Source organism: Salvia splendens, chromosome 1, assembly GCF_004379255.2.
Source record: "Salvia splendens isolate huo1 chromosome 1, SspV2, whole genome shotgun sequence".
NCBI lineage: Eukaryota > Viridiplantae > Streptophyta > Magnoliopsida > Lamiales > Lamiaceae > Salvia > Salvia splendens.
Genome location: NC_056032.1, coordinates 16,823,327 through 16,845,301, shown reverse-complemented (window position 1 = coordinate 16,845,301; position 21,975 = coordinate 16,823,327). Strand labels below are relative to the sequence as shown.

At 37.1% G+C, this 21,975-nt stretch overlaps 1 protein-coding gene and 1 pseudogene across 1 annotated transcript; one reads left to right on the top strand and one right to left on the bottom strand.

The window, feature by feature from the left end:
• The first annotated feature begins 9,877 nt into the window (after window positions 1–9,877).
• On the top strand, window positions 9,878–12,167 carry LOC121796768 (laccase-12-like). Its single transcript, XM_042195555.1, has 6 exons — window positions 9,878–10,008; window positions 10,098–10,249; window positions 10,328–10,572; window positions 10,636–10,764; window positions 10,839–11,795; window positions 11,869–12,167. Exons 1-6 carry the CDS (start codon window positions 9,919–9,921, stop codon window positions 11,997–11,999), a joined length of 1,704 nt encoding a protein of 567 aa, XP_042051489.1. The 5' UTR covers window positions 9,878–9,918; the 3' UTR covers window positions 12,000–12,167.
• Window positions 12,168–12,531: 364 nt separating this feature from the next.
• LOC121808472 lies at window positions 12,532–19,811 on the bottom strand (annotated as a pseudogene).
• Window positions 19,812–21,975: the final 2,164 nt, after the last annotated feature.

The following is a 21,975-nucleotide window of genomic DNA, read 5'->3' as shown; positions in this document are numbered from 1 at the left end:
ATATTGAGTAATTTCATTACTCTGTCTCTTTTAAGTTATGTATTGTGTCATTCAGTGATCTATAGAGGTTTGGATTTGTGCCACACCTATTTGACTTTAAAATAATTTAATTGAGCCCTAATTTAACCTAGACCATAGTAAAATTTTATTATCAACCACTACAGTAAAAAAATAATATTGACCGCACACACAAATCCAAAATTACAAGTAATCTGAGCATTCAATTATTTCTCACACTTAAGATATAAATGTCCATTAATTGATTGAAGTCCGCTATTGACTTAATTAATCAATACTCTCTCCGTCTCATGCTACTCGCACTTTTCTGTTTCGGCTCATCCCAAACTAGTTACACTATTTCTATTTTAAGTAAGAATTAAGGCATATAATATTATAGTTTATTAAGTGTTCTCTTATTGAGTGATTTCTCATTAAACTTAAAATACTAATTTAATTATATTAAAAAATCAATTCCAAATTTATGACCTAAAAAGAAAGGTACGAGTAACATTGGACGGATGGAGTATCTTATTAACTCCAAGAGTGGACTTGGCTTGAAATTTTTATTTATTATTCGTGGAATAAAATCCAACTAGCTAGATTTTGAATAATAAAACTTTTTTCAAGCTCCTCTTAAGGACATTATCAAGCCAGACTTTCCTGGAACGCGATTCAACATAATAGCAATCCTAGCATCGCTAGATACTGATCACCATTATCTAAAGTATCAGGATTCGTCGAATACGAAAAATTTGCACATTTTTTATAAATCAAAGTAATGCATAAACAATATCGGATGCTCAAGGCTAAATATATTGATTAACAAATGTTAATGATCGAGACCTCGTCTTTCAGTAGATAGCAATAAAGACTTGTCTCGCCGTTAGATCCGTTCAGTGCTATACCATACCTGTGTCATCTTATTTCGTTAAGGCTTGAAAATATTTGAACTGACACTGCAACCTTTCACGATAGATAGTCAAGGTCTATCTAGGTTGTGAAGTACACTTTCTCTTTTGTTAAGAACTAATTGTGTTACCTTAAGGTGAACGACGCTCACAATCAGTCTACTTAAACAAAACACTTTGACTCGTTTTGTTTCTTATACATTTAAATATGTAAAACAACCATTAAATGTAAAAAACACAGTACATTGTGACAAAAAAAAATCTATTTTATTCCTTGGAAAATAAACGAAAAGTTTTTACAATATACAAGCACTTGAAAAATGCTTTACAATATGCAAAACTTCAAAAATTATTATGTCTACATCAAGTTGACGTTGAATCGCCAGGAGCTACACATGTTATTCACAGATGTGTTTCGTGCGTGTTTAGAGTATGAACACGGCCGGAAGTATCCGGACAAGAATCACATCAATGTTTGTTTGAGGGGCGAACATGAAAAACTCTGTCTAATTGTCAAGATCCAAGTCCAAGTGCAAGGCCCACGACCTCAACTCGCTACCTTGTTTACTGGGCAGATGGCTGGTGGCGTGAGGGCTTAACAGTTCATCTCTTGAGCACTTTAAGTACTACTACAAATAATAATTTAGACTCTTAAAATTACATGCTTAATGAATTCTCTTTTTTTATGTGAGATTAATAACATACTATATATTAATCTCATAACTACATAGTATTGTGACTAAATTTTAATTCATTTTTTCTCACTTAGAGAATCGATTTATGGAAAACGAATATACCACGATAATATACTCGGAAAGTAGATCGATGTTATATTATTTAATTTCACAAAATAAAATATTTATCCTCTATTGTTAGCATTGGCATCTCACTTTTGTTGACAAAGGGACAGTTAATGATCTTGATGGAGGTAATTCATGTTGCGCAGTTATACAATTCAATTTAAAAGCTCTATTTCTAATGGTGGTTGGTTGCAGAATTGAAATAGTAGATTTGAATGACTATCTTTGTAAGAAAAAAATCGACTATCTTTGTCGGTCAGCGCTTTTAGAAACATTAATTACATCTTTCTTTGAATAGCGAATAGGTTTTACTTATTATTTCCGTTGTTGCTTTGCTATGTCAATTTTATAAATTTTCTTTTTTCCACTTTATCTTTAACGACTTTATTTTGATGAATTAATCTTATTGTGTGTTTGAAGTTTCATGCAACGAACATAGAAGTACTAACTTTTCACATTCTCCTTTTCTATATTTTTGTCACTTAACAACAACCACGTTTATAGGGTGGATTTCATTTTACTATTTGAGTTATTTCATTGTTCAAATGAAAATTGAATAAAATTCGCATTAGTTTTTCAATATCGATTTGCAAAAAATTTACAAAATTCTAAATTTATGCCAGTTAGATAAATTGGGTTGGAACTAATTAAATCAGCACAAAATTTGAAATTGGATATATTATTATTCATTTAGATCAATTCTCACGTGATTTCCCTCCCCGGAATCGCAATTCGATCGAAACCTAATCCTTTGTGAACATATTTCTATTTTATTTGCATATTAGTATTGGGCAAATATGTTCTATTTTAAAAATAGAAATACATTGTAAAAGTTTGTTCAACCGATATCGAGCTGACACTAAAATTTGAAGTCCAATTTGTTTGAGAAAAAATTAAGTCAATTTGGCTAACCATCCACCTATTTCACGAATAGCCTTCACTAGCTACTGACCAATTTGACAAGAAATGGGAGGCGATCCTTAATTCTTGAATTTATTTTTTCAATATAAATATACTAGTAGTATATAATAGAACTCCAAATGGATAATTACGTATTTCATACAAAATGTTTTACTTTTAGCACAAAAGTATTAAGTTTACATATTTCGTACAAAAAGTTACATTAGAGCATCCACAACCGTGCTCTTGCCAGCGGCACGGTTGTGGGCCCGGGCGGTACTATTCATGCCTGCTCTCTGGCAAGAGCACAACACCCACAACTGTGCTCTTCCGCAAGGACGAACACAATTAATATAAAATTCAATTAAACAAAAACATTTCCATAATATTAAAATCCATTTAAAAACCACAATAAATATTACAAATTACAAATAAAATTAAAAAATACATAATTAAAATCCTAAAAATTAAAAATTACATAATTAAACTCCTTAAAATTAAAAATTACATAATTAAAATCCTAAAAATTAAAAATTACATAATTAAACTCCTAATAAGACTACGCATCCGGCGGGATCAACCCCAATTATTTTTGGAGACCTATTATCATGGTCTCGTGTGTTTCAAGTTGCGTGGGGGTCATAGATGACCTATTGGCCATATTGAGTTGGCTTAAGAGCATCCACAGCTAGTTGTTCGGGGGTGGAGGTGGCACATAGGGAGCGGGAGCGGCTTCGGGAGTGGCTTCGGGAGTCGAGCCGCGACGACGGTTGGCTGCCGCCTTCTTCCTTCCTTGGGGGCGGCGTTGGGAACCGCTCGGTCCGGCGTCGGGGCTACCCAAGTTAGCTCCGACGAGTTGGCTAGCCACTTCTTCTGAGCCGGAGTCGGATAGGGCTACCGACCTTGATCGTTTGGAGGAGCCGCTAGAGGAGGATGTTATGCCTCCCTTATACTTCGGGTGCGTCCGCATCTCCTGCCAAACGTTAAGATATTTGAACGACTTACCATTCATGGATTGGTAGGTGCTCAGCGCGGCGGTGATGATGTCGACCTCGCTTCGTCCGCTCCCGGCATTCCGGGACTCCTGGATGAAATAGCCGTTGAACTTGCCAATTTCTTCGTTGGCTCGGCCGATGCAGTTGCGCACCATACTCTCGTTGCGCTCGATCGTTCCCGGCGGCCGGTTTGCATTGTACCGGCTAGAGACGCGCTACCAAAAGTGATCGCCGGATTGGTTCGTTCCAACCACCGCATCTTCGGAGATTTCCAAGTACGCCTTGAACAATCTTTCCATCTCCGCCGGTGAGTACGGTGTGCGGACACCGGCGCGAGATGGAGGAGTCGGCATTTGGGAAGGGGCGCGAGGCCTAGGCTCCGGTGTCCACCCGTAGCGCCCATCGGAGGCACCTTGATCGTCGATTGGGTATGGCCGGTAGCCACTCGGAACGCCCAAATCTTGGGTGAGAGGAGGGGCCGAATATTCCGTTTCCGGACTAGGAAACGGTTGTGAACCGAACCATTCGGGGTTCCAACCGTAGGAGCCCGAAGGGTTATCGTCTTGGCCGGACATAGTGATGTTGTAGGGTATGAGAGAATGAAGATGAAAATGGATATGAGAGAATGGAGATGAGAATGGATATTGGAGAATGATGATGAGAGTTGTGTAGTTTGATGTGAATTTTTGGGGTGAAATTGGGGGTATTTATAGATGAAAGTGTGTATTTTTGGGGTGAAAAAAATGAAAAAAAAATTTAAAAAGGTGTAAAAAACGGTTATAAACGGATATATTTTTTTGGGGAAGTGAATTTTTTTTTATCGGTTTTTTTAATAAAAAACCGATTTTTAAAAAAAATAAAATAAAAAATGTTTAAACACAACGGCTATACCGTTGACGAATGGGAGCGTGCCACGTGTGCGTCCGCTGGCACGGACGTGCTCGATACATCGAGCAGCGCCGTGCCAGCGGCGCGAGCGCAGCGGCGGCGGATGGCGTCCGTGCCAGCGGCGCGGACGGCAGTGGCGACGGACGCCACTGCTGCGCATGCTCTTAGTGTTTTAAGTTAATATATTCCGTTAAATATTTTAAACACCGTTAGTTAGTTTATAATTTATCCAACTTATCATCATAATAAAATAATAATTAGAGATTTATTACAATTAACCAATCTAAAAAAATAATCGTCAATATCAATTCTTCCAGCAATTAATCATGGTTTAACAAAATTTTGTCTCTCAATACATTTTTTATTGTATTCTTTATAGAACACAATATAAAATAAGTCCATATTTCATCTTTACAAAATGGTTAGTTTTGAGCTTCCAAAAGTCAATAAGTCAATATTTAATTTTTACAAAAAAGATTCAAATATCTTTTTAGTTGTATTCTCCGTTGTTACATGAGAAAACTTCGACAATAAAATGCAATTCGCTAATTTGATGGTGAAGAGTGTTAATTTTTTTGTATGTGTTTTTCATTTTTGTGAGTAATAAAAATAATTGTGTTTGAAATAATTAATGGACAGTTTTAATTAAAAATTTTTTGTACAAATTTGAAACATTGATGAAACTTTTTGTATATATGATGTAATTGGAAGTAACGGTGTTGGACTTGGATCCCCTGCTGTGGCAAAATGCGCAGCAGGGGATGCTGTGTAAATCATATCCCTCCATTGATTTTTATTAAGTTAGATTATTTTCTTTTATTCATAAATGATTGGTTTTGATCTACATAGCATCCCCCTGTGCATTTTGCCATCCAAGTCCAACAGTGTTAGTAGGGACTTGACGGAATGTATTAACTTAAAACACTAATGTAACTTAATACTTTTTATACTAAATTGAAACAGCAAAACATTTTATATAAAAAGCGTAATTAACCCAACTCCAAAATACTTTGTAAATGAAACTATTAGTTGACCAAATTGCTGAAATTAGTTAATTATGAATAGCATCTACTGATCTATCCTGAACTTTTGAAAATCTTGTCATATTTTCCCATTTTGTATTTTGAACCAGCAACTAAGCCTCTCATTGCAAAGGCCAACCTGAATTTTAAAACTTTTAATAAATTTCAAATAATTTAATTCAAACGCTTAACCCGGTAGTGTATTTTTATAGCAGTCAGATTTTTCAAAAATTTAGTAAGAATGAGAGTATTTCAACCGATAGATGCTCATGGCATGAATTTTTTTTTTTTTGAGAAATAAAAATCATGCATTTTTAAGGACATACAAGCATTAAGTATACAACTTTTTACATACCTGTTTATGGTTTTAGTCTCGTATTCTCTTTTGATGCAACTTTACAATATATTAATATTGTAAAAATTTGTTATAGGAACTGTAATTTTTTCTCGCATTTTATAATGTGATTGGAATCTGTTGAATGTAAAATTGCAATTCGTTATTTATTTATTCATTCTGCGTGATGTTAAATACTCCCTCCGTCCAAATTTTTTTTGACAAACTTGTAAATGACACGGATTTTAATGTGCAATTGATAAAGTAATAGAGAGATTAAGAGTAGTGATATATTAACAAAAATTGTATAAATAAAATTGGATGTTTTAGGTATTTTACATTTATAATAAATTTATGATAATTGCTTAATTTAACGTATTACATAATTAGACTTCAATGCTCATTTAGGAAAATTAAGTTTTCCGTAATCTATATTTACCCATTTATGAAGGATTTAGTAATCAGTTCCATAGAAACATACATTAATTGCATATTTTTTTCTACTAATAAAAAAGACTGCATCATGATGTATACGTAATTTTTTAGTGTTAATCATCCAAATAAAAAATATTATAGTCATTTCACACCCAATTATTTTATTATTAAGTCATTTTTTAATTTCTAAATATGAATTAAATACAAGCATATATACTTGATTTCTTTGTGCTAACATCAAACAAAATAATCATAGTCTTCACATCCAATTATTTTATTATTATAATTTTAAAAATTTTAAGTTATAAAAATGACTACATAATTATATATATAATTTCTTAGTGTTATTATCTAACCAAATACTACTAATATATTCGCATCTAGTTATTACTATTAATAAACAATTCTTAAAATTTTAATTTACAAAAACAACTACATGCATATATAATTAATTTTTTCATGTTATTATCTAAAACTTTATTCATAGTCATTCATATCCAATTATATATTATTGATAATTTTATAAAAATGAGTACATGCACATATACTTAATTTCTTTGTGTTACCATCAAACAAAATAATCATAGTCATTCACATCAAATTAATTTATTATTAAATAATTTTATAATTCTATGTTATAAAGATGAATACATGCATATATACTTAATTTTTTAGCGTTATCATCCAACGAAATAATAATATATTTCACATCCATTTATTTATAATTTCTAAATTATAAAATTGGTTCTTAGTGCTACCATCAAACAAAATAATCATAGTGGTTCACGTCCATTTATTTTATTATAAATAATTTTTACAATTTCAAGTTACTAACAAATAACTACTCCTACATGATTATACACTTAATTTCTTAGTGTTATCATCCAACAAATTAATAATAGTATTTCATATCAAATTACTTCATTGTTAAATAACATTTAAATTTCTAAGTTATAAAAACGACTACATGCATATAGACTTGATTTCTTAATGTTATTATCCAACAATTTAATCATAGTCATTCAAATTTAGATTATTTTACTATTAAATAACTTCTAAAATTTTAAATTATAAAAATTACTACATGCATATAAATACTTAATTTCTTAGTGTTAGCATTAAACGAAATAATCATAGTCATTCACATCCAATTATTTATTGTTAAATAAAATTTAAAATTCCAGGTTATAAAATTACTACGTGCATATGTACTTACTTTCTTAGTGTTATTATCAACCAAACTAATCATAGTCGTTCACATTAATTTTTTCATCATGAAATAATTTTTAAAATTCCAAGTTATAAAAACGACTACATGGATATATACTTACTTTCTTAATGTTATCATCAAACAAAATAATCACAGTCATTCACATCAATCGAAATAATCATAGTTATTCATATACAGTTATCTTATTATCAAATGGTTTTTGAAATTTTAAATAATCATAATCATTCACATTTAATTATTTTATTACTGTAAAATTCTAAATTGTAAGTTAAATCATTTTTAAAATTTTAAATAATCATAGCTATTCCATATTCGCATCAAAAAATATTTTTTTTTGTAAACATAAATTTATATAATAAATTAATTTAAAATTATAAAATAATTATATTTCCAATCTATTTTTGAATTGTTTAAGTACAATTTAAAAAATCAGAAATAATTGCACCTTAAGATATAATTACAAGTAGATAGAATAAAATGACTAGGCAAAAACTATTAGATGCAGCACTATTAAAATCGGCTACCAAAATTTATTAGTATACTTCAATTTATGAAATTTCTCTAAATAAATGGCACCATTTTGTTGCATTGGTTATTCATATTTATTCTATTTCCATATATAATCATGTAATTTGGTAGGGAGTTAACTTAACAAATATAACAAAAAGGGTAATCAAGTAAAGGAATAAGTAATTTATAAGAAAATCGGTTTAAATAAAAATCGATTTAAAATTTAAGGGCATTTTGTATGTACAATTTTTGTTAATTTATCTTTATTCATAATAAAATGTAGTGTAATGAGTGTTAGTGGATTGCGGGGTTCATATTATAAATGATGTGAAGAATTATTATTTATTGAAAAACTTTTCATATTTAAACTATGTCTAATTATGGAGGACAACCCAAAATGGTAAATTCTATTTTTTGGGGACATAGGGAGGATGTGTTTATGTGTAAGACAACTAATATATATATAGAGGTGTGATCCGTTGCTAACTTTCTTAAGTTGCTAACTCATCAATGCAGTGTATTAAACGGTGATATTGAAATGTGAACATTAACTTAGTTGATATTTTATACATTGTGTTGACATTAATATTTATATAAAAATGTCAACACAAATTTGTGTTGATATTTTAATGTGATTGAGTTGACATTTTTAATATAATTTGTTAATAAGTTAGCAAGTTAAGAAAAATTAGCATTATAGCGCGACAACCATGTGTGTACATCTGTGTATATTAGTCAGTATTTCAACATAACTAATTATTTACACTTACTTCATCCCTCTTTTTACTTCATTATTATTATGAGTTCTTCTTTCTCCTATTTTTGATAAATATATAAATTTTTATTTTTTATTTGTGTTCGGATCTTGAAGCCTATTGATGATACGGACCGACTGAAAGAGTTTAAAGATAATTACACTTTGTTTTATGATGCAACAAAAGATTATTGATCCCTCTCCACATATTGTGATTAATTTCACGTATGCTCACATAGTGTATTTAACTTGAACAAGATCTGCTAACTTGGAGGAAACAAAGAAGTTGATTAGAAAGTACTCCCTCCGTCCCCAAAGAATATACACTTTGGGTTTGGTATGAGTTTTAATGCAAAATTGATAAAGTAATAGAGAGGTAAAGAGAAAAAGTAATTAAAGTATTGTTAATGAGGAATGAGTCTCACCTCATTAAAGAGAAAAAAGTTTACAAAATTGAAAAGTGTATATTCTTGTGGGATAAACTAAAAAAGAAAGAGTGCATATTCTTGTGGGATAGAGGGAGTATTGATTTTGCGTATCAGCTCTAAATTTTCAAGAATACACAAATATTTGCAATTAACTTGTCGTTTTGTTTTGGTTTAGACTAATCCAATAATTTCATCAGTACCATAACCTCATCCAACTTATTTTTCCACACTTAGATAAGCTAACTTATCATCGTTTGACATGGTAATTTAAGACATCAAAATAGTACAAGTTTTCCAACATAGATCGATATCTCATTTCATATTTCAATATACTAATACACACACTTCAAACATATACATATGTTATTCTACAAATATCAATTTGTATGTGCATGTGTTTTGTGTTTAAGAACATCAAATTTTGGGTGGGAAAAATGAAGATGAGAAATGTATAAAAAAATAGTCATGTTCTAATAAACTCTTAACTCAAGAACAAGACTTGTGAAATGAAAATTTGTTGATTGTGATCATCAACCAGTGGGTGCAACAACTACACAAAGTTAATCTACACTAATCTGACTATCTTAACCTAATCTGCCAACCTCAAAACCACCCTATTCTTGAGTATATATAAAAGCAATTCCCACTCTCTCACACTCCAAATGCTCAATCAAAATTTTCAGCTAAATACAAACACTAATTAAGTGAATAAGATGGGAGGACTCAGCATCTCTCTCTGTTCTTGTTTCATCTTATTGCTTCTCTCCACAGCAAATGCCAAAGTCCACTACCACGATTTCGTCGTACGTTTCTAACCGCCCTAACTAACTAACTAACTAACTCCTATGTCATGTTCTCATTCATGAGGTTTATTATATGCCTTGTGAAACAGGTGCAAGCAACCCCAGTGAAGAGGCTGTGCAAGACTCAGAACGCGATCACGGTTAATGGAATGTTCCCGGGGCCCACGCTGGAAGTTAACAATGGCGATACTCTAGTGGTTAACGTTGTCAATAGAGCTCAGTACAATGTAACCATTCACTGGTAATTTATAAACCATTATGTCTATGTCAAAATCTGTAATCTGAAATGAAGCGATTAATTGTTTCGTATTTATCACAGGCACGGTGTGAGGCAGATTAGGACTGGATGGGCTGATGGACCGGAATTTGTGACTCAATGCCCTATAAGGCCGGGAGGGAGTTACACTTACCGGTTCACCATCCGAGGACAAGAAGGTACTCTTTGGTGGCACGCGCACAGCTCATGGCTCAGAGCTACAGTCTACGGAGCTTTGATCATTCGCCCGAAACAAGGAGACTCCTATCCCTTCCAAAAGCCAAAGCGCGAAACTGCCCTTCTTCTTGGTAAGAAAAGTAACTACACCTCTGAATACTTACAAAATTGTGACTCATGTCAATGTTGATCAGGTGAATGGTGGAATGCTGATCCAATCGCGGTTATTAGGCAAGCCACGAGAACAGGAGCCGCTCCCAACGTTTCCGATGCTTACACAATCAATGGCCAGCCTGGAGACCTCTACAATTGCTCTAGTAAAGGTTGGTTTATGGAAAATGATAGAATTTGAAAAAAAAAATTGCTTATGACATATTTGATGATCCATCTGATGCAGATACATTGATAGTGCCGGTGGACTCTGGCGAGACGAATCTCGTTAGAGTTGTGAACGCCGCGCTGAACCAGCAACTCTTCTTGAAAATCGCCAATCACAAGCTGACGGTGGTTGCAGCTGACGCCTCTTACGTTAAGCCCTTCACCACCTCAGTGCTCATGCTCGGGCCAGGCCAGACCACCGACATCCTAATCACCGCTGATCAGCCACCTGCGAGATACTACATCGCAGCAAGAGCCTACGCTAGTGCACAAGGCGCACCATTCGATAACACCACAACCACAGCCATCCTCGAATACAAATCTGCCCCCTGCCCGGCTAAAGGCGCCAATGTCAAGCCAGTCATGCCAAGAATGCCAGCTTTCAACGACACTGCTACTGCGACCGCCTTCACAACCAGCTTCAGAAGCCCGGGACGAGTTGAAGTACCCACTAAGATCGATCACAATCTCTTCTTCACCGTTGGACTAGGCCTCAACAACTGTCCCCCTGGCGCCAGTAGTAGTACCTGCCAGGGTCCGAATGGCACTCGTTTTACCGCCAGCATGAACAACGTATCTTTCGTGCTACCATCCACTTTATCCTTGCTTCAAGCACATCAACAGCGCATGCCTGGTGTCTTCACCACAGACTTTCCAGCAAGCCCCCCCGTAAGATTTGATTATACCGGGAACGTCAGCCGCTCACTCTGGCAGCCTGTTCCAGGGACTAAACTCTACAAGGTACGATACGGAGAAACAGTGCAGTTAGTACTGCAGGGAACAAGCATCTTCACCGCCGAAAACCACCCAATCCATCTCCACGGCTATGATTTCTACATACTTGCAGAAGGATTCGGAAATTTCAATCCAAGCAGAGATTTAGGCAAATTCAATCTCATAGATCCTCCTCTACGGAACACAGCAAGTGTTCCTGTTGGTGGATGGACAGTAATCAGATTCTTGGCAGACAATCCAGGTTGGTTTTGATTGAGACTCATTCATAGTATATAAATTTGCAATGCTCTAACGAAAACTTGAACTTCAAACAGGGGTATGGCTGATGCATTGTCACTTGGATGTTCACATCGGGTGGGGTCTAGCAACGGCTTTCCTAGTAGACAACGGTGTTGGCGAACTGGAGACACTTGAGGCGCCTCCACCCGATCTTCCGGCTTGCTAGCTAACCTCGATCATTTCTTTCTGTCCTGCAAGAAGGGCAACCAATATTTTTCAACCACACACCATATGAGTTCTATTGTTGTTTGTTTTTACCCAACATTTGGGGCTACATTCTAGTTTTTCCTTTCCATTTAATTACTTTACTTACATATATACAACACCCTCAAGTTCTTAGATAACATATAGCATTACTGTTTTCCATTACCATTAAACATACCTTCTTAATTATACTCTGTTACAAGCTTTCTTAGTAGCTCTTCTGTACAATCTTGATGGAACAAAAACTTGCACGTCGAGGAACCAAGATATGCGATATGAATCCTTGTACGTTGATAACGGACAATATTTTTTTTTCCAATAATATTTTAATCGATATTGATATTGAATTAATTCTAAATTGGCTTGTATCACCTCCTTGAAGATTATACGTTTGTTATTTATTCAGATAAAGGTCACAAATTGGAATTTGAATAAATAATTATAAGGAGTAGTGCAGAAAGAAATTATTTGAGTGGAAAAATAAAGTTGTAATACTAAATGGAAAAGAAGAGGTTAACAAAGAAAAGGTGGTTCCATACATCTTGAACTCCTGGCAAGCACCAATGTATGCAATCAGCATACGGAATTGGATTGGCGCGTTGCTGGGGCGTCGAAACGCTTTGTAGATGGAAGTGTGCGCGTCCTTGCGTAGACTGGTGAGCTGAGTGATGTTGAGGAACCTGACTGGAACTTCGGATTTGCTTAATTCTTCATTAATTATGGGATACAAGCTTGGTGATGCTCCCACGTAGCTTGGATCCTCGATCATCGTTGTCTCGTTCTAGCAGTTGCCTTTTTGAGCTCTGCCCCATTTATAGCTCCTTTATCAATAAATTAAAGTGGCTAACATCAAAAACATCTATGTAAAATGAGGCATGATAAGTTTAAAGCAACAATGTATTACCCTTGATGAGTAACTGAGAAGCCCGCGAAAAATAGTCTTGTTTTGTTAGAGCATCTTCAATGGCGGCGAGTGGGCCGGCTAGCCGATTTCCGACGCTCGCCGGTCAGCTCGCCGAACCATTGGAACTGGCGAGCGCCAAATCGGCGAAAAAATCAGCGTGCCCACGCCGATTCTCCGGCGCTGGCCGATGCGCTCGCCGATCGGCTGATCGCCATTGTAGGCTCCCGATCAGCAAGCAATCGGACAACCGATTTTAATTTTTTTTTAATGTTTTTTTTGTGGGACAAACTCATTTTTGGTTGTTTCTCTTTTATAGAGACAACCTTGGATGTTTTATGTTCCACTTTCGATGTGGGACAAACTCATTCTTGGTTGTTTCTTTTTTATAGAGACATCCTTGAAGGTTTTAAGTTCCACTTTCGATGTGGGACAAACTCATTCTTGGTTGTTTCTCTTTTATAGAGACATCCTTAAATGTTTTATGTTCCACTTTCGATGTGGGACAAACTCATTCTTGGTTGTTTCTCTTTTATAAAGACATCCTTGAATGTTTTATGTTCCACTTTCGATGTGAGACAAACTCATTATTGGTTGTTTCTCTTTTATAGAGACATCCTTGAAGGTTTTAAGTTCCACTTTCGATGTGGGACAAACTCATTCTTAGTTGTTTCTCTTTTATAGAGACATCCTTGAATGTTTTATGTTCCACTTTCGATGTGGGACAAACTCATTCTTAGTTGTTTCTCTTTTATAGAGACATCCTTGAATGTTTTATGTTCCACTTTCGATATGGGACAAACTCATTCTTGGTTGTTTCTCTTTTATAGAGATATCCTTGAATGTTTTATGTTCCACTTTCGATGTGGAACAAACTCATTCTTAGTTGTGTTTTTTTAATTAATGTACTTTTTTAAATTTTAATATTATTATTGAGTTTTCCCGTATCTGTGTCGTAAATTTAATTCCATATTTTGTGTGATTGTCAATTATTATTTATTTTATATAATTAGGAGTGATGTGACTAGGCTATTGCTGGGCTATTTGCTTGTCCTGATGATGTGGTAGGAAGATTTTTAGTGCTGATGATGAGGCAGGAGGAGTTTGTGGCTAGGCTATGGCTGAGCGAAAGCCATTGTGGATGCCCTTATAATCGACATTCTCGTTTATCCATTCTATCAACTTCTTCAGCGCAAGGCGATAACCATCCTCCATCGATAACTTTACCGTCTCCCTCTTTTCGTCGTCGAAAGATCCTTTCCTTCGATAAGCGAAACGACCCGCGGGGTAGGTAAGATGTACTGTCTTGATATACATAATAGTAGTACTAACTTATCTTGATTTAATTGAAATAAAACCTATGAAAATAATGACTTACAATAATACATTGACGCCTTCGACCCACCAAATGTAAGTGTTGAAGAGGATTATGTCTGCTCCCTTCCAATATTGACCATGCTTATCAATAGATGCATTTCGGATAATTCTGTAATCCACCTTGTGCATTTTGGGGTCATCTGCGTTTGATTCTACTAAAAATAGAGTCCAATAGTACTCTATTGTTGCATTATATTCCTGATTAATGTATAAATTATCATGCAATATAATGTCACAATATTCATTTATGTGGAAAATGGAACTACTATAATTTCAAGAAAGTAAAGGGACGTAAAAACTCTAAACTATAATTTGGACCTTTAGAAAATATAAACAGATGAATAACAACAATAAAAAATGTCAACACAGTGTCAACCGTTGACGCTATGCTGACATCAAAATCTTGAAATTTTACAATGTGTTGACGCTATGTTGACATCAAAATCTTGAAATTTAAAATGTGTTGGCACTGTGTTAGATACTGTGTTGAGGAACATGGAATTTGTAAAATATATAGAGTTTGCATTTTATCACGACCCAGTAATACTATATATGAATAAATAAATGGAAAGAGACCTTGGCTGTGAAAATGGATAGGGAATGAATGACTTCCAAGGATTGAGCGCATGTTGTGGTATGGCTCGGTGAAGAAGACAAACCAATGACGTCCCACCAAAATCATTCTCTTCCCTCTAAGCTCTTCCAACATCATTGTTGCGTTAAAACTGCAACAAATATTTTTCCTTACTATTTTATTATTTTCCTCTTATAATAAATTGTACACAATCATTAATATCCATTTAGAACCTCCACAATGGGGCGCCCTATAGTCAGCCTTATATGGCGCCTTATACTCCGCCACATCACTATTTTATCCTCCTACCCATTCACCTGCAGTGGGATGCCCTATAGGCCGCCCTAAGCATTTTATTTATTTGAATATTTAAAACACTACAAAAATTGGAAAAAAAACATCATTTCATTGAAAGTTCAAAGGTTACAGTACGAAATAAAAAAAAACTATAAATTCTCAATGGCGGTTACGGTTCCAAACTTCTTCAATCACGTCCTTCATGAGCTGAGCATGCTCTTATTGGTTGCGCATTGATGTCTGTCTAGATAGAACCTCATTGAAGCCCATCGGTAATCCTCGAACGTGGGGCGGGGTCGTCGTGCTGGAGCTAGAGCCAACTTCATCATCACCCCAATCGGTGACTCTTCCACCTTCATGCTCGACTATCATGTTATGCAAGATGATGCACGCATACATGACATCGACGATGACTTCCTTGTACCAAAAACGCGCCGGACCTTTCACTATTGCCCACCGTGCTTGGAGCACACCAAATGCCCGCTCCACATCATTCTGCGCAGCCTCCTGCTTTTGCGCAAATAAAACTCTCTTGTCACCCATTGGGAAGCTGATCGTCTTCAGCAAAACAGGCCACCTTGGGTATATGCCATCGTCCAAGTAGTACCCCATATGATATTGGCGTCCGTTGCCAGTGAAATCGATGGCCGGGCCGTTGCCATTTGCATTGCTTGGTGAAGAGGTTGGTTGAGTTGAGGATGTTGATGTCATTGTTTGACCCCGCTACACCGAAGTAAGCATGCCAGATCCAGAGCCGATGGTTAGCGACAGCTTCGAGGATCATCGTCGGGTGGCTGCCCTTGTATCCACTAGTAAATTGGTCTCTCCACGCTGTCGGGCAATTCTTCCACTCCCAGTGCATACAATCGATGCTCCCTAGCATTCCAGGAAAGCCGTGCGTCGTCTCGTGCATCTTCATCAAGGCCTGGAAATCCTCAGCAGTCGGCTTTCGCAAATATGTGTTGCTATAAGCCTCCACAACTCCGCTACAAAAATTTTTCAGGCACTCGCGGCCAGTTGTTTCCCAGACGTGAAGGTACTCGTCGAACATGTCCGTCATGGTGCCGTAGGCCAACTGCCGGAGCGCAACCGTGCACTTCTGCAACGGCGTAAGTCCGGGTCCGCCGATACAATCTTCCCGATACTGGAAGTATTCATCACGTGCCTCCAACATTTGGACAATGCTGAGAAAAAGATCTCGCCGCATTCTAAAACGGCGTTGAAAAACCATCGGGCCCCACCGTGGTTGCTCGTCAAAATAGTCTGCGAACAGACGTTGGTGAGCTACTCGTGCTCGCGGCGGACAAACGTCCGACGTCGAATCGGCCTCGGGATCTGCACCGCCTGGGCCTGCTCCGCCGCTTCGCGCTCCATTTCGGCCAAGCATTCCACCCCAACCTCATGAACGCAATCGAATAAGGCCCGAGTAATGCCCTCCGAGGTACTCTAGTCGTCGTCAGGTCTCATTTTTTTTAGTGAGAAAGATTGGGAGAGAAATATTGGTGTGTGGGGAAAGTGAGAGATGAGAGAGAAAATTTGGTGTGGAAAATGGAATGAGAAATGGGGTTTAAATAGATAAAATTCTGAAAAAAAAGGACAACGCATTGCATCGTCCGCGGTATCGTCCGCGTGACCCGCAGTGGGGCGGACGATGTGTGTTCTGATGCCATCGTCCACGGAAGATGTATAGGATGCGGACGATGCATCTGGCATCGTCCGCATGGCTACAGTGGCGGACAATAGCCCGCCCGATGCATTGGGCGGATGATATGTGGATGCTCTTATGTCCATCTATATTGTGTATGAAACGTTCGCAATGATTTTGTTACGATGCATAAATAAAAGAAAATGGTAAACATTTTGGCCATTCGCAACGCTGTCTCTTAACAATCTCATCCCTTAACTATTCATGAGCCCCACTGTACTTTTCACTCCATCTCTTAACTAAGAGACAGAACCAACAGCCCTCCATCTCTTATCCGTCTCTTAACCATCTCTTAACTTACTATTCATTCAATTTCATTTTTTATTTTTTTTCCAACAAATTCAATTAATAAAAAACACACTTCATTAAATAAAATAATAATACAACTTAAAATCCTAAAAAAATACATAATTAAATTCATGACAAAATAAATAAATAAAAAACATAATTTAAAATACAATTTTATAGAAATTAAAAAAACTACTACTCCGCCGGCGAATCATCTCCCGAAGGCGGCGGCGGTGCACTCTAGCTATCTGGAGGCGGAATACCAATTTGTCTTGCCATATACTCAATTCCGGCAAGATGGGCTTGGTATTGTGGAGGCGTCATGCGGGAAGTGTCCGCCATTGTGGCGGTCAAGTACATGGACAATAGGTGTTCGAGCCCGAGCCTGTCTAGCTTGATTCGCCTCGGCCCCTCCTCCCTCTAGCCGCCTTCGCCGCCTTGGTCCCTTGCACACGGGAGGACCCCCCAGCATCGTCTGTCGTGCCCTCAACCTCCTGCGAGGCAGCCTCTTGTGCAGAGCTGCCCGAACCACCCCCACTAGACTAGTATTGGCCACCCGCCGTGTGCTTCGTGCGCTTCGAGGTCGAGCCCGAGCTGGACTGCACACCGCCGGCCCACCTTTCCTCGTCTTTGACGGCCTCCCAGACATCGACATGTCTGAATTCTTTGCCGGTGTCTTCGAAGTAGACTCGCAAAGCCGATCTCAGAATGTCGGCTCTCGTGGCTCCGCTTTGGTAATGAGCCGCTTCGTTCTTGTAGATGCCGCATAATTTTTTGACCTCCCTGTCGACTCGGTCAAAGTGAGCGGGGAGCATTTTCAATGTGCGGCGGCGGGACCTTCTTGGCTTGATCTCGTTGTAGGCCTCGGTGACCTTTTCCCAGAAGCACTTCCGGGATTGTTGATTCTCGATGATGGGATCGTACGAGACGCTGATCCAGACGTTGTACACCGCCATCATGTCCTTGCGGCTGTACGGATGCCGGCCTACATCCTCATCCTCATCGGCCTCCTCCGCCTCTTCCTCCACGGCGTCGAATGCCCTGGAGCTTACACCGCCTCGTCCTCCTTCCGGATGGGGTTCATCCGGATAATCCTCTCGAATTTGGGATAATCCCTGCGAATACCTCGGTGCGGAGGGACGAGCGTATGCATCCACATCAAAATGGGTGGTTGGTACCCCCCGGCGTCGACGAGCCCTGGGTGCCCGACGTAGACGAACCGGAACCACCCATCACGTTGTACATGCCCCCAAACGCGTTGATGTCAAACCTCCCGGAGCCGCCACCGCCACCGCCAGAGTTTCCGTCGCCGGACATTTTGTGATGAGAGGTTAGATGAAAATTGGAGAGGAAATGGAGATGATTTGTAGGATTTGATGGGTATTTGTTTGTGAAATGAGGATGAAATAAGAGTATTTATATAGTAAAAAAATTAAAAAAGGGAAAACGGTCGAAAAAAGGTAATATTACCATTTCGATTATTTATTTATTTTTAATTAAATTCAATTTTTTTAAAAATGATTTATTGCGTCAGCGTGACGAAGCCCACTCGCGGGCCGGCGAGTGGGCGTCACGCATGGCGCCGGAGCGCGCCACGTCGGCCGTGGTGGTAGCGGTAGCTAGGGATGTCAATGTAGCCCGCAACCCGTGGGCTGGCCCGAATAGCCCGCCAAATTTATAGGGTTAGGGCTGGAAATTTCTAGCCCGATAAAATTAAAACCCGATTAGCCCGCATCCGATTAACCCGCGACCCGTTAGGGCCAGACCCGAAAACCCGATGGGCTGGCCCGAAAACCCGATAAAATTTCTATTATTCTATTTTTTACTCCTAATTCGACACTTCATTGATTAATTTTATAATATAGATAACTAAAAAAATAACTTTCAAATTTTATATTAAATATACAAATTATGTATTGAATTTTTATTAATATAATAATTGATAAATAAATTAAAAACTTCAAATTCACTTAAAAAATATTTAAATTTCTAAAATATGCATTAAAATTTCACGAAATATCTCAATTATTAGTATTTGATCATGTTTATGATCGAGTTTGACCATATATCTCAAATTTATCATAATTAAATATTTTACATTTTATGAATATAACAAATTTTCATCATTATTTATTGGATTGATCGCATGTTAATCTTATCGGTAGCAACCCGATTAACCCGTTGGGCTAGCCCGAAACCCGAGTTTTTAGGGTTAGGGTTGAACTTTTACAACCCGAAAGAAATCACAACCCGATTAGCCCGCACCCGATTGACCCGCAACCCGAGTAGGGCCAGCCCGAAACCCGATGGGCTGGCCCGATTGACATCCCTAGCGGTAGCCCTTATCCGGCCGGCCGTGGCGGAGACACGTCAGCTGTTGGTCCATGTACGGGCAGTCCGATTCCTCGTACGACGGCTGATTGAAATCCCAGACCCACCTCCCGCCATATATATCATATTTGTGCTTCATCTCTAACACCAACAAATGATTAAAAATTAGCCAAAACAATGTGTTCGATAATTAGAAGGATTAATTAAAAATGAAGAGATTTTTTTACCATCGCGTGCAAGGGGGCGGTGGTGATCGTATAATCGAGAGACGTAGCACAAGGCGGAGAGGTAAATTACAAAGGCCGAGAAAATAAGGCCGAATAATGCAAAATGAGAAAGGATGGTGGACAACGACGACAAAGGTGGCGGCCAAGGGCTTCATTACAATGATTGCTCCTATTTTCTGCGTCTTTTTTCTGATTTTTTTTGGATAGTCATCTATTATGATGCAGAAACGTTATTTATAAAAATGTTAGGCTTTGATCATTGGAAATGAAATAATTGCTTCCTTGTTCAGGTGATACTCCTAATAAAGATATCAAAACCTGATTGTTACAAAATAAGTAACAATATATCCAATTGCACTATAAAATTTTATTACGAAAAAATAAAACATTAAATTATATCATACAGTACAAAAGTAAATTATTTAGAAATTATATACCTCGCTTTCGAATAAGTAACCTAAATGATTATTTTTTACTTGACATATATAAATTGAATTTGAAAAATAATTAGCTCCTGATTGATGATTGCATTGGTATAAAAAATAATTTTAATTAAGGAATAGGCGTAAAAATAGTGGGTTTTAATAATTAACTACGTACGTGGGTTTCGTATTGGGCCGAGTTAACTAATTCTGATATTAACTCATAAATGGACTTCCAATTAAGGCCACCATAATTTGGGCCTTTGCTATTTCGTCGGGCCATACAGATACCGGAAGTAATAAACCTAACACCAACTATGGTTAGTTAGCAGCCACTAAATAGGCATATTGGTGGGGTTTGGTGCCCCTGCACAGCAAAAGACACATGCATAAACAAATACTTCCACCGTCCGCCAATAGGAGTCTCGCTCACTTTTGAGCGTCTTCTCAACACTATTCTCTCTATTGCTTTACCATTTATGCACTTTAACTATTTATTATCATTTTTACAAAACGAGTGCGCAAAAGTGACCGGGACTCCTAATGGCAGACGGAGGGAGTAAATCAGATCTACAGATCTATTTGACCAATTATGGGATTAATTAACTACATGTTAAACAATCAATTGCATACAAGAACGCACATTAATTCATGTTTAAGTAATTTAAACTCTAATTCATGAATTCCTACGGTTTAGAATTACCGATCTGATTATCCAAAGAATCGACGATTGCTTGCGCCTTCTCCACGTGATGTTCTTCGTACTCAACCACGAACCTTCTAATCTGTATCCCGAACTCAGATAATGACCTTTGGGTGGGCAAAGCTTGTCAGAATCGAAAATGGCTTGATTAGAAAGAAGACATCAGTTCTGTGAAGAACTGCGAAAAATCGTTCACTGCCAATGAGGAGCACACAATTTTAATGTCAATTGTCATTAAATCTCCTTTCTATTCTCCTTTTATATAGAGTTATGATGAGCCAGATTAGAGATCCATGAAGGTTGGACTTGGGTTAAACCTGTTGCACTTTTACTAATTAAATTGATCCCCAATTTAATACAAGTCCAACAGAATATTATTATCATCCACTATAGTATAATAATATTGACTACCCGTCCAATCCAAAATTACGAGTAATTCGGGCTTTACCTCTTTAATTTATTATTTCCCGTGTTTAAGATATAAATATCTAATTAATTTAAGTATGCTATTTGACTTTAATTAATTAACATCTTTTTCTAAGAGTTGTCTAGTTCAAAATCTTTATTTATTATTCTGGAATAAATTCTAACCTGCCGGGTTTTTGAATAATAAAACCTTTTTCGAACACCTCTTGAGGATATTATCAAACTGGACTCACCCAGCACACGATTCATTGCAATAACAATATTAGCACCTCTAGACATTGATCACCACTACCCAAGATATCAAGATTCTTGGATTGTGAAAAATCCGCACCATTTGATAAATTAAAGTAGTGCATAATCAATATCGTATGTTCAGTGTTATGTCAACAATGATTAAGAAATAACAACCACTGAGACATCGTCTTTCAGTAAATAGCAAGAAAGACTTTATCTCAACTGTTAGATCATTCAGTGCTATACCACAACAGTGTCGTTTATTTCCTAAAGTAAGGAAACCTGCGAACTGACACTGCAACCTTTCACCATAGGTAGCCAAAGCCTATCTAGGTTGTGAAATTCTATTTCTCTTCTACAAAGGACCGACTATATCACATTCTGTGAACGTCGTTCATGACTAGTCTACTATGCAGAAGAAATAGACTTGTTTGCTTCTTATACATTTAAATA